Source organism: Bombina bombina, chromosome 2 (assembly GCF_027579735.1).
Source record: "Bombina bombina isolate aBomBom1 chromosome 2, aBomBom1.pri, whole genome shotgun sequence".
In the NCBI taxonomy this organism is placed as follows: Eukaryota; Metazoa; Chordata; class Amphibia; order Anura; family Bombinatoridae; genus Bombina; species Bombina bombina.
This window is the reverse complement of record NC_069500.1, coordinates 498580523-498594817: the sequence shown is the minus strand read 5'-3', so window position 1 is coordinate 498594817 and position 14295 is coordinate 498580523. Positions and strand designations below refer to the sequence as shown.

General features: G+C 40.6%; 1 protein-coding gene across 1 annotated transcript in view; it reads right to left on the bottom strand.

The window, feature by feature from the left end:
- Window positions 1-544: 544 nt before the first annotated feature.
- SLC39A2 (solute carrier family 39 member 2) overlaps window positions 545-14295 on the bottom strand; it is a 28233-nt gene continuing 14482 nt past the window's right edge. Inside the window, exons 2-3 of the mRNA XM_053700563.1 lie at window positions 7916-8034; window positions 545-1243 (exon numbers count right to left, since the gene is read on the bottom strand). Coding sequence (XP_053556538.1) covers window positions 545-1243; window positions 7916-8034 — 818 coding nt within the window. The remainder of the gene's footprint in view (window positions 1244-7915; window positions 8035-14295) is intronic.

Below are 14295 nucleotides of genomic sequence, written 5' to 3'. Positions count from 1 at the left end.
TCACCATGCGCCCCATGTGAAATCGGACCTGCACGCTCCCGTGCTCTAAACTCACTCATTGCTATGGACTGCGCATGCGCAATTCTTACGCTAATTGCGCATCTTTAAATGATAATACTAATAATAATAATAATGAGTATTTTCATTTAGAGATGCGCAATTAGCGTAAGAATTGTGCATGCGCAGTCCATAGCAATGAGTGAGTTGAGAGCACGGGAGCGTGCAGGTCCGATTTCCCATGGGGCGCATGGTGAGCTGATGATTGGCTAAAACCGATGTTAATCACAGCTGCCCCTGTGAAAAATATAGAGAGAGGCAGATTATTAGACTGTACGGTTACCCTAATAAAAACGGAATAGCCAAGTAAAAAAAGTTTATTTTTTAAATATAAGCACATCGATCTGCTAGTTAAAGTAAGAGCATCTAGAATATGTTTTGCAATACATACGAATTTACCATCACTTTAACCTTTGTTAAATATTTTATTTTCTCAATTGTTACTCTGTCATGTGCATGATAGAATAAGTTTTATTTTTATGTTTCTTTAAGCCCAGATGGCTATAACAGCCATAATAGTAAAGCCAATTGCAATGAAGAGAACTTTTAGAAGCGGTTTCTCATCTGAGTTGAGTTCCTGTGGGAGAATTTCAAGGAAGGTGACATAGACAAAGGTTCCAGAGGAAATTCCCTCTAGGACGGCTTGTACAAGAGATATGACAGTTGTCTTAGCCATTGTAACTCCAATACCAATTGCAAGGCCAACTGGAGACATCAATGAGAAAAATACAATATAGGTAAGAAGCCAAGCAGGCTGGGTCATGCTGTTTACCAGCTTGAGGGACAGGCTGAAGACAATGATGCCCTTATGGATAAGCACAGCAATGGCAATTTCTAGAGCAGTGGAGAAGCTTGTTTGAAGTCCAATAGCCAGACCCTCAAAGATTGAGTGTATGGAGAGAGAGCAGAATAATATAAGAGAACGGAAAGAAGAATGGGAATATGTTGCATGATGCACATGACTGTGTGGGTCCTCGCTTTGTAGATGTGTGGGTACTGGAAACACATTCTTGTCATCCTTGTCAGGATAGATGCTGACCTCTGAAGAACATTGCACATTTGACATTTGTATTCCATTCTGAGGTGGATTTTGAGGATGATTGCAGAAATGCAATACAACTCGTTCAATGCAGAGGACAAAAAAAAAGCCCAAAGACAAGATCAGCAATCCCATTGGATAATTAATCTGTGAAAAGACAGTGGTATAATAAGTCTGACAGTAAACAAAATAATTACTTTATAAGCAATCTTTAATTATATATATATATATATATATATATATATATATATATATATATATACCCAAAAATAACTGCCAATCAGCACTCAGGAAAGTGAATATGAAATGATACCAGGGAGTGCAAAAAATACTATTTAATTTATAGTGGCAGAGCATGTATTTTAACTACTCTCACAAAAATATAGTATGTACTAAACCTTTAGAAAAGATTAGCACATTACATTTCATTCCATAGACTTTAAAGTTTCAAGATTCAGATAAAGCATGCAATTTAAATTAAAACCTTTCCAGTACACTTCCATTATCAAAATGTGCTCATTCTTTTTATATGTGCACTTTCCCAGGCTCTAGCTCCTACTGAGCATGTTTAAAAGTGCACAGTATATATGTATATGCATTTTGTGATTGGCTGACAGCTGTCATGTGATAGAGGGGGGAGGAAACATTAAATTAGCTTTGAAATTTGACAGAAATTATTCTACTGCTCAATTCAAATTCAAAGTAAGTACTATTGCTTTTTTTAATTGTGTATTTGTCAAATATTAAATTCTATTTTATTTAGTGGTCCTTTAATGGTGAATTTTTCATAAAATAAAAATGTTTTGATAAGCTTTTCTAAAGATTTAGGTGCCAATTTATTATATGTCGGTAAGACCGCTGCTTCTTAACTTTAGTTTCCGATGAGACGGAAACTTCAGGCGGATTCAGCAGCATCTGCTGATTGTTAAATCCGGCCCTTAGAGTTTACCACTTTAATCGCTATCTAATTTTCTTCATAATAATGTAAATTAGGATAAATGTCTTACATTAAAAAAATACAGAAAATAGAAATATATAATTACATATAAAAAGGTGTGGTTTCTTCTTTTTTCCCTTTATCCCCCAAAGTAAAAGAAACCAAGGAGTAAAATCTGTCTTTGTATTTATTGAATACAATTTCAAAATTGGGAAAGAGACCTCACCTATTTATACAATCTGATAGAAGCCTCCCGACCTGCATATCTGCTTAAGTCACAATATATAGTATAGTAAAAAATAGGTGTGAACAATATTATAATTTTGCTAACATAATAATTTGATTATTGCAGAAAAAGAAAAAAAACATCTAATACTCTAACAATTCTTATCATGCCTAAGATCTTGCAGCTGCTATTTTGTGGTTAGCTTAGCACTCAGTCTCCTTCTGTAGGGGTGTCAGCTGCCCCCTCCGACCTTTCACGTTTTCAGCAAATACTGAAAAGAACATATCAAACTTTTAAGTGACATCATTCTCCCCTTATGTGACATTTTTAGCACAGTTTATGAGTATTGCTTAAAGAATATGAGCCAGCAATGGTAACCTTTTGACAGGGTCTTAACCAATACTTAGAAATAGCCCTGTCTCCCTCTGTAACTACAACACTTATTATAACCCACTAATAGCAATGTAAGCCTAATACTATTGCAATAAGATCAAGGGAAAATATTCACCAATAACTGCCGCAAGGAGAATGCTGAAGGGGAATTAATAAAAACCTATTGCAACTAAAGGCCCCAGGACACATTTGACTGCTGCACGCTAATATGGCCTCTCATGCCCCTGATCTCACCTTAGAACTCCCCCAGACTACTGGTCTGCCCACACAAGGAAACCAATCACTTCCATCTACCCCATAGCTCACTCTTGACCTGCTTAAAACCAATCAACACCCCAAAATCCACAAAGGTATCATCTTATTCGAGGTTAGCCTTTTCCATCACTAGTAGATGACAGTAGTTGAGTCTTTAAAGTGATGATAAATTTAACTAATAAGTAATCAAAATTCCAAATCTTTGTATTATTTTATGTACAGTATAAAGGTCAATGTAAATGTACTAAAATAATGGCAAATACCTTGTATTTTAACTTCCTCCACCTGCCCACTTCCTTTATCATTTTGTTTCCTTAGGTGGCGTTTTCAACTAGATGGTTGGTAAATATATATTAATCAATCTGTTTACTTGCAGTATGTTGCAAACACACTGAAAAAAATGTGAATGGCGACAGTTGCATGCATATGGTTGTGCACATAAGAAATTAGTTTAGTAAATCTAGTAAATTCTCTCTTCGTGATGCATTTTCTCAATAAAGGACAAAAGAAGAACCCGGAAGGAGAGAATTGAGGAAAGGGTTCTGTGACCCCCATGTAGGCCAAGTGAAGGGGTCATACAGGGGCCAGTAGGTTGGGCCTCTTGAGAGTAGGTGGTGTGAGGCTGTTCAGGAGCAGAAAGTGCGAGGAGAAGCTGCTGCTTTCCTGCGCACAACGGAATGGCGGGACCATATTTCACAGATGGCATTGGACAAGTGCAGGAGGTTTGAAGAGGTGAAAGGTCACCCTGAGCAGCATGTTGCGGATGGCGGTGAGACTGGGGGTTGTTTTCAGGGGGCCCTTGTTGCGGGCTATTTGGCAGAGCTGGGTGGTTTGCAGTGGGTGGTTGTTAGAAGAATCAAGGGAGTTTGGTGAAGGGATATTCCCATGATTTAGTTTTGGCGTGTTATTGGGAGCATCCTGTTTGGGGCTGGTTCGTTAGTTTTCTGGGTAAAAAGTTTTACGGGAAATAGTGCTCCTATCCTGGTCTGAGGGTGTAGCTAGGGGTTAACCAGCTTGCTTTGCAAGCGGAGAGGCTAGCGTTCTTGTCTTGTAAGCGAGAGGTTTAGAGATCGAATCTAGCTGTGCCGCTGGGTCTCTTTAAAAAAAAACCTTTAAACTCTAGTGGCTTGGGTTTAATAGGTGTTTGGTTGTTGTGTTGTGGGTTGGTTGGTGTGGCATTGTTTCTTACCTTTAATGTGAGGTAAGCCTTATAGGTGTCATGTATATGTTGGCCCTTAGTCGGTGTAGGTGTTCTTAGCGCATATGATGGTGGTTCATATGGTGTGTTTGTCTGTGGGTATATCCATTCAGTCTTTAAATCTCATGCGGAGCCCTTATGGCAGAGCTTCTCATGGAGGTTAAAAAAAGTAAACCTCTATTTCCTCAGTTATCTAAGTTGGGCCTGGGGCTTATAGCTTTAGTTAATTGAATTTGGTGTGTATGATTATTCAATCCCTTCAGTGGAGGGTCGGAGTATCAATTTTGTGGGGGGTTAGGTTCATTTTGGATGTACCCCATTCCACAGTTTCTTATTGATTCCTTCCAGATTCTTCTGGGTTTCAAAAAAAAAAAAAAAATAAATAAATAAATAAAAATTGCAGAGAGCTCGTGCTTGCCGATGTCGGTTGTGTGTGGGTTTGTGTTTTATATGTATTGTGTGTATATATGTGGGTATATGTTTGTGATATGTGGATGTATATATAGGTTCTGTATATGTGTGTTGTGGCAGGCATCGAGATATATATGTTCTTATGTATTGGTAGTTTGGATGCTGTGGCTTAGTGGATGTTACTGCTGCCATTGAAGAAAGAGGTTGACTGTTCGGATTCAGCTATGGTTCTCTGGCAAAATCTGGCGTTGTCATGGTATTGTGATGTCCAAGGCACCTTGCGTGTCTTGTTTTCTCTTCGCTGGGACAAGGCCCAAATCTTTATTGTTTATGTTCATATGGGAGTTATTCCTTTGATTAGCCTTTGTTTTGCCTGTCTGCCTGTCGGCTATTCTGTTATAGCTTAGTGGCTAGCATGCCTGGCTTGTAAGTAGATGTTTGAATTGACGGTGCTGTCCATTTTGTGTTCCTCTGTGGTCTAGTGGGTGTACTTACATGCTTGCAAGCAGAAAATTGAGAGTCTGATTCCCCCTGCTCCTGTAGTTTCTTCTTTTTACATCCTGTTGTTATCCATGCAGTGTCGAGTACTCCAATGGTCAGGGGGTAGGTTAATGTTCATATTAGATTATCCTGTCTTTATCCAACTAGGGTCAGGCCTCCGTTCTCCTTTTGTCATTTCTCAGTGATGCAGAATAATTTTTCAGTTATTTTGTTGGAAGGCATGTTGCCGAATTGCGTATCCTGTCTCCCATCTCATTGTATGGGTTTTTATTCCTGAATTTTTGCATACGTTCAGCTACCCTCCTTTACATAATTATTGTTGCTGTTATGATTTTGAGTGTTGTCAGTAGTAGTGTGTCATTGCAGTTATCCCTTCCCTAAGTCTTTCGTTGGTATGCGGAGGATCAGGAGAAGTTGCATAGTGGGCTTTGGGTTATGTTAATTCTATTGGAATCTTTATTGGCAGTGTGAGTATGCAGCACTATTCAGGAGGCAGCCTACAAGAGTAATTAATTGGGTGGTCCTGTTTATAGCGATTTGTTCATTGCATGGGATTTTGGCAGTTTGTTGGGAATTACTGAATATGTCAGTGTTATACGCTGTGGGTTAAGGGAGTCTGTTGTGATCCTCCAGAGGTGGTTTTGGGTTGGGGGCGATAGGGACCTTCAGTGGCTAAGTTTAATTCAGCTGTGGGAAGCTTACTCCTTCATGCGGGGGCTGGTGAGGCATTTGTGTGTACTCTTTCAGGGGTGTTGGTAGGGAACATTGTGTTTTGATTTCCCCCCTTTTGACAGCTCTGGTTATATGGAGGGTGGGTATTTTCCATTTGAAGGTGCCTTATTTTTTGCAATTAGTGGATTATAGCTGATGAGGTATCAAAGAAAGTATTTCTTTGCTTTCATATTCCAAATTTCCAGGTTCTTTACGGTAGGGGAGGATGCCGGTTGTACATCCTAATAAATTGGGTTGAGCTTGTAGGTATAGTCGAATGCCATCACTTTATCGCATAGTGTGGATATGCATGCTTCGTTATATTATATCGGCCCGTAAAGCACACACCATTCCTTGGGCAGACCATTGGAATATTAGCATTTTATTCCTTATCTCTGCTATAACCCAATGGGAGTGTATTTCTTCTGCTTGCGGCGTTAACACGGTTTGGCCTCAAGGCCGAGAACTTTTAGGGTGGGAGGGGAGACCAGGCTAATAAACTAATGCAAATGCCAATATAGGATTAATGGAAATACTTGTGGACAATTTTATATACTCCAGCGGGTAAGGTGGATCTGTGGGATTGGGTAAAGGGGAAGGAGAATGTTTGAGTGGACGGCCTATTTTTAGAGTATGCCAGTAGCAGTGGCAGTTTGGCATTTGGTGGTATGTGGTTATTTTGACTTGTTGTAATGGTTTGATAAGTTGGATGGGTTCCGTAGTCAGGTTGATGGGTTCTTATGCAATTGGTTTTAGGTGGTAGCAGTCTATTAGTTTAAAAAACAAACAAAAAAAATAATCTTTGGTTGATTTGGGTGCTTGTGATAGCAATTGTATGTTTCATTCCGGGTTGTGTGCCAGTTTTTGTCCCATAGCAGGGTTATAAAGGCCGTTGGTGGTGGCGGTGCTCGACGTGGTGTCGAGCTGTGGCGGAGGTGTTTGCCTATTTTGTGGTGGTTTTGATCAGAGTGGATTGTTGGTACCTCCTCTTTGATTGGCAGGGGAGAATTTTATACAATGGGGCGTGCCCTTCCTAGTGGTAGGAACGGCATGTGTTGTGGATGGGCAAGCCCCCCGGGGTTTTATGGATATGATTAATTGACTATTTGGTAATGTTATTGATATATTATTTATGGTGTTCAATAAAACAAGCTGCGGCCTTTATAACCCCACCCTATTGGGTCATGAATTTATTTAAGCGGAACGTAAGTGCCTAGTATGGGGGTCAAGAAGAACCCGGAAGGAGAGAATTGAGGAAAGGGTTCTGTGACCCCCATGGAGGCCAAGTGAAGGGGTCATACAGGGGCCAGTAGGTTGGGCCTCTTGAGAGTAGGTGGTGTGATGTAGAGTCAGTGAGGTAGTTCAGGAACAGAACGTGCAAGGAAAAGCTGCTGCTTTCCTGCACACAACGGAATGGCGGGACCCGGTTAACGGCAGGTGGTTTTACCTGGCTTACGGTGGCTGCTTTCCAGGAGCTGTCTCTGGGATGGTTCAGAGCGGCCAAGGAGGATGACCGGGAGCATCATATGGGGACCAGAACATGTGAGGAGAAGTTCCCTCCCTCCCGTTTTTTCTATGTGTTTTGAGCGGTATGTCGCAGCTTGGGGGTGGCGGGGGGTGTTTGCCTATTTTGTGGTGGTTTTGATCAGAGTGGATTGTTGGTACCTCCTGTTTGATTGGCAGGGGAGAATTTTATACAATGGGGCGTGCCCTTCCTAGTGGTAGGAACGGCACATGTTGTGGATGGGCAAGCCCGCCGGGGTTTTATGGATATGATTAATTGACTATTTGGTAATGTTATTGATATTTTATGGTGTTCAATAAAACAAGCTGTGGCCTTTATAACCCCACCCTATTGTGTCATGAATTTATTTAAGCAGAACGTAAGTGCCTAGTATGGGGGTCACCTGAAATACTGTCCTGTTGGGGGCTAAGAATTCTTGCTCATACATGCTCTATAAATTTTAGATGATCAGTGCTGTCTATGAGATGGCACTGCCAAATTCAGATCTGTTCAGTTACCATTGGTTATTTTTAAACATATATACTTCTTCCTTTCACTACTGTCTCCAAACATTGTATAACATATAACATAGTATGTGAAAACATGGCTGCATTTATTTAGACCAAGATTGTTTCAGAACTAAGCAATGTCATAACAGGAGGACACTATGCCTTTATACTCACATAAGAAAGTTCATCACTGATGTTTGTTAAATACTCTGCTACAACGTGAAGCAAGCAGGCACCAAGAAAGATGCCAGCAGCAAATGAGCTTATCAGACACAAGATTAGATGATGCAAACCTGTGAAGAATTAGGCAAACAAAAATTATTGAGTAATAGTTTGTAATGTAATTGTGAATAAATCACATATCAATATATTAGCACATTAATCCTAGTAAAGTCATATCTAAAACACTTGAAAGGACATTTCAAATTACCAGTCTATTTTAATATCACCAAAATTACTGAATACTTAGGAGCCAATTTATCACGGCCCAAATGGGGCCGTATACCCCTGTTTCCAACAAGAATTAAGAAGCAGCGGTCTTAAGACAGCTGCTCCTTAACTCGTCCGCTGCCTCTGAGGCTGCGGACATCAATCCGCCCGATCTCATACAATCATATTGATTGACACCCCTGCTTGGCCGTGAATCTGCAGGGGGCGGCATTGCACAAGCAGTTCACCAGAACTGCTTGTGCAATGATAAATGCCGACAGCATATTCTGTCTGCATTTATCGATGTCTGGCGGACATGATCGCTATAGCGGATCATGTCCGCCAGACACTTGATAAATCGGCCCCTTAAAATGAATAATAATCACTAGTGAAGGGACCAATAACACACAAAAAGTGAATACAGTGAATAACAAATCATCCCATGTAGGTGAACAATAGAGGTAATTAGTTTATTGATACCTATATGTAACAGTCCTAGGGTTGCCACTGTTCTATCAGAATAGCAAACATATCAGATCAGCAAACGGAAGGGACGTTCTGTCAGCTGATCTGACCGCAAATATTAACTGCGCATGCAATCCTCCGCGTCATTGCATTCTAATCTCAGCACGTCACAAATTACTATGAGGGAGATTACAAGATGTGTGGTACGGCTTTACCGCTAAAAAATGGCCTTTGAGAGCAGAATGGTCAGCTCACTGGTATTACAAGTCGCGCGCACGGCTTTAACATGATTGTTATGGCCTATACCGCAACGATTAATTCCGCAATCAAGACCAGTAGTTATGAATTTTGAGAAACCTATTAACGCCTAATCCGCCGACCTCCCCACATTGTGACTCCCTAAATAAACTATAAACCCCTAAACCTAACACCCGCTAACTTTAAATTAAAGTTACAATATAACTACCTTAAAATAAATAAAAACTTACCTGTGAAATAAATAAAAAAATAAGCTTAAACAATAAATAAACCTAACATTACTATTTAAAATACATATATATATATATATATGTATATATATATACCAAAAATAAAAAACCTAAATTACAAATTTAAAACTCCTAACACTATGGAAAAAAAAAACTAACTTTACAAAAAATAACAAAATCTAAAATTAAACAAAATAACAAAATCTAACATTACACAAAATAATAAAATCTAAAATTAAACAAAATAACATACTCTAAAATTACAAAATCTAAGGTTACAGAAAATAATAAACAAAATTATCCAAAATAAGAACATTAAACATAATCTAATACCCCTATAAAAACAAAAAAGCCACCCCAAAATAAAAACACTCCCTAATGAAACACTAAACTACCAATAGCCCTTAAAATGGCCTTTTGTAGGGCATTGCCCATATTTTAACAGCTCTTTTACTTAAAATAAAAATACTAATACTTAAAAGGGCAATCTGCTCTTTTACTGCCTATTAAAAAAAATAAAAAAGCCCTAATCTAAAAAAAAAAAAAAACAATAACACTAACCCAGAAATAGGTTCTCACCATTCCTGAAGTCCGGTGGTGATTTTAAATCAGCCAATAGGACGAGAGCTACTTGACATCTATTGGCTGTTCAAATCAGTTCTGTGACCCCTGGATGAAGATTGAAGATGGCTCCGCGACACATGGATGAAGATTGAAGATGGAGACACCTGGAAGAAGACTTTCACCGCCGGACTTCAGGAATGATGAGTACCTATTTCGGGGTTAGTGTTAGGGTTTGGTTTTTTTTAGATTAGGGCTTTTTATTTTTTTAATGGGCAGTAAAAGAGCTGATTGCCCAATGCCCATACAAATGCCTCTTTAGGGGCAATGTGTAGCTTAGGTTTTTTTATAGTTATGTCTTTTTTATTTTGGGGGGTTGGGTTGGTGGGGGGGTTGCACTGTATTTTTATTTTAAAGGGACAGTCTACACCAGAATATTTATTGTTTTATTAGATAGATAATCCCTTTATTACCCATTCCCTAGTTTTGCATAACCAACCCAGTTATATAAATACACTTTTTACCTCTGTGATTATCTTGTATCTTAACCTCTTTAAACTGCCCCCTTATTTCAGTTCTTTTGACAGACTTGCATTTTAGCCAATCAGTGCTGGCTCCTAGGACCTCCACGTGCATGAGCACAGTGTTATATTTATGAAACACATGAACTAACACCCTCTAGTGGTGAAAAACTGTCAAAACGCCCTGAGCTATAAGGCGGCCTTCAAGGTCTTAGAAATTAGCATATGAACCTCCAAGATTTAGTTTTCAACTAAGCATACCAAGAGAACAAAGCAAAATTGGTGATAGAAGTAAATAAGTAAATTGGAAAATTGTTTAAAATTGCATGCCCTATCTGAACAATGAAAGTTTGTTTTGGACTAAACTGTCCCTTTAAGTCCAAAACAAACTTTCATTGTTCAGATAGGGCATGTAATTTTAAACAATTTTCCAATTTACTTATTTACTTCTATCACCAATTTTGCTTTGTTCTCTTGGTATGCTTAGTTGAAAACTAAATCTTGGAGGTTCATATGCTTTTAAGGGCTATTGGTAGTTTAGTGTTAGATTAAGGGGTGTTTTTATTTTGGGGTGGCTTCTTTGTTTTTATAGGGTTATTAGATTAGTTTAATTTTTTTATTTTGGATAATTTTGGTTTTTATTTTCTGTAATCTTATATTTTTTTATTTTTCTTAATTTTAGAGTTTGTTATTTTGTGTAATGTTAGGTTTTGTTATTTTGTTTAATTTTAGATTTTGTTATTTTTTGTAATGTTAGTTTGTTTTTTCGTAGTGTTAAAAAAAATTTAATTTTTTTTTTTTTTTTAAATTAGTAATGTTAGGTTTTGTTATAGTTTAAGCTTAGGTTTTTTTATTTCACAGTTAAATTTTTATTTATTTTAAGGTAGTTATATTGTAACCTTAATTTAAAGTTAGCAGGTGTTAGATTTAGGGGTTAATAGTTTAATTTAGTTTGTCGCAATGTGGGGGGCCGGTGGTTTAGGGGTTAATAAGTTTATTTAGTGTTGGTGATGTGGGGGCACAGCAGTTTAGAGGTTAATAGCTTTATTTAGTGTTGGCGATGTGGGGGGACGGCGGTTTAGAGGTTAATAGCTTTAATTAGTGTTGGCGATGTGGGGGGACGGCGGTTTAGAGGTTAATAACTTTATTTAGTGTTGGCGATGTGGGTGGACGGCGGTTTAGGGGTTTTTAGACTAGGGGTTTATGTTAGGGTGTTAGGTTTTTAATGGGGAATGCGTTAATGTGATCGACATTTTGCGATCGCATGTGTTAGGTTTTTTCCAAAAAATTTTCTTCATTGATCTCTATGGGGGAAAACGTGCACGAACACGCAAAGTCTAAACTTTTTTTGGTGTGGTATAGGGCTTACCGCACCATACTGCCCAACTAAAGAAAGTTTTAGGGTGACTTGTAATAATGGCGGTATAGAAATAGCGGTACAGCCCCATTTCGCGTGGTGTGTACGCTACGGCTGTACCGCACAACTTGTAATTTCCCTCTATGATTACTATTCTGATAGAACACCGTAATAGAGCAAAACTGTCCCTGTACTATCAGTTGTAACAATCATAGGTTCTCACCAAATGTAACACTAACTCACTAATGTACTATACATTATGTGCTATTGCTAGGGTTGCCACCCAGCCAGTAATCAGTGATTAGCAGCCGGTGCCGGCATAAGTAAAATTCCGGAAATGTAAAAGTTGTTTTTTGTTTTTTTGTTGTTGCAGCTCTTTATTGCTAACAAGTGGGCCTTGCTATGGATTCTATCAAGCAGAGCAGCAGGGCACTTGGGAAATACAAATCCCAATGCTTTGTAATACACACTTCACGTATGGGCAGACAGTGCCCCCTCCCCTGTGACCTCTTCCATTTGACAGGTTTGGTTTCTGGTTGCTGCGGGGGGCGGGTAGGGTTGCCACCTTCCCCTCAAAAAAATACAGGCCATGGGTGGGCGGAGCCACACAAGGGTGTGGTCACAAAAAGGCGGGGCCAAAAAGAAGCAGATTTAATCAATGTAACATGCCCCTACATGTTACATTGAGGGATGGTACATGCTGCTCAATGACTGTGTGTATATGAGAGGTGCACAGCAGAAATGGTACGTGCTGCTCAATGACTGTGTTTATATGAGAGGTGCCCAGCAGGGATCGTACATGCTGCTCACTGTGTGTATATGAGAGGTGCACAGCAGAAATGGTACGTGCTGCTCACTGTATGTATATGAGAGGTGCCCAGCAAGGATGGTACGTGCTGCTCACTGTGTGTATATGAGAGGTGCACAGCAGAAATGGTACGTGCTGCTCACTGTGTGTATGTGAGAGGTGCCCAGCAGGGATGGTACGTGCTGCTCACTGTGTGTATATGAGAGGTGCACAGCAGGGATGGTACGTGCTGCTCACTGTGTGTATATGAGAGGTGCACAGCAGAAATGGTACGTGCTGCTCACTGTGTGTATATGAGAGGTGCCCAGCAGAAATGGTACGTGCTGCTCACTGTGTGTATATGAGAGGTGCACAGCAGAAATGGTACGTGCTGCTCACTGTGTGTATATGAGAGGTGCCCAGCAGGGATCGTACATGCTGTTCACTGTGTGTATATGAGAGGTGCACAGCAGAAATGGTACGTGCTGCTCACTGTATGTATATGAGAGGTGCCCAGCAAGGATGGTACGTGCTGCTCACTGTGTGTATATGAGAGGTGCCCAGCAGAAATGGTACGTGCTGCTCACTGTGTGTATGTGAGAGGTGCCCAGCAGGGATCGTACATGCTGTTCACTGTGTGTATATGAGAGGTGCACAGCAGAAATGGTACGTGCTGCTCACTGTGTGTATATGAGAGGTGCCCAGCAGAAATGGTACGTGCTGCTCACTGTGTGTATATGAGAGGTGCCCAGCAGGGATCGTACATGCTGTTCACTGTGTGTATATGAGAGGTGCACAGCAGAAATGGTACGTGCTGCTCACTGTGTGTATATGAGAGGTGCCCAGCAAGGATGGTACGTGCTGCTCACTGTGTGTATATGAGAGGTGCACAGCAGAAATGGTACGTGCTGCTCACTGTGTGTATGTGAGAGGTGCCCAGCAGGGATGGTACATGCTGCTCACTGTGTGTATATGAGAGGTGCACAGCAGAAATGGTACGTGCTGCTCACTGTGTGTATATGAGAGGTGCCCAGCAGAAATGGTACGTGCTGCTCACTGTGTGTATATGAGAGGTGCCCAGCAGAAATGGTACGTGCTGCTCACTGTGTGTATATGAGAGGTGCACAGCAGAAATGGTACGTGCTGCTCACTGTGTGTATATGAGAGGTGCCCAGCAAGGATGGTACGTGCTGCTCACTGTGTGTAAATGAGAGGTGCACAGCAGAAATGGTACGTGCTGCTCACTGTGTGTATGTGAGAGGTGCCCAGCAGGGATCGTACATGCTGTTCACTGTGTGTATATGAGAGGTGCACAGCAGAAATGGTACGTGCTGCTCACTGTGTGTATATGAGAGGTGCCCAGCAAGGATGGTACGTGCTGCTCACTGTGTGTATATGAGAGGTGCACAGCAGAAATGGTACGTGCTGCTCACTGTGTGTATGTGAGAGGTGCCCAGCAGGGATCGTACATGCTGTTCACTGTGTGTATATGAGAGGTGCACAGCAGAAATGGTACGTGCTGCTCACTGTGTGTATATGAGAGGTGCACAGCAGAAATGTTACGTGCTGCTCACTGTGTGTATATGAGAGGTGCCAAGCAGGGATAGTACGTGCTGCTCACTGTGTGTATATGAGAGGTGCACAGCAGAAATGGTACGTGCTGCTCACTGTGTGTATATGAGAGGTGCCCAGCAGAAATGGTACGTGCTGCTCACTGTGTGTATATGAGAGGTGCCCAGCAGGGATGGTATGTGCTGCTCACTGTGTGTATATGAGAGGTGCACAGCAGAAATGGTACGTGCTGCTCACTGTGTGTATATGAGAGGTGCCCAGCAAGGATGGTACGTGCTGCTCACTGTGTGTATATGAGAGGTGCACAGCAGAAATGGTACGTGCTGCTCACTGTATGTATATGAGAGGTGCCCAGCAGGGATCGTACATGCTGT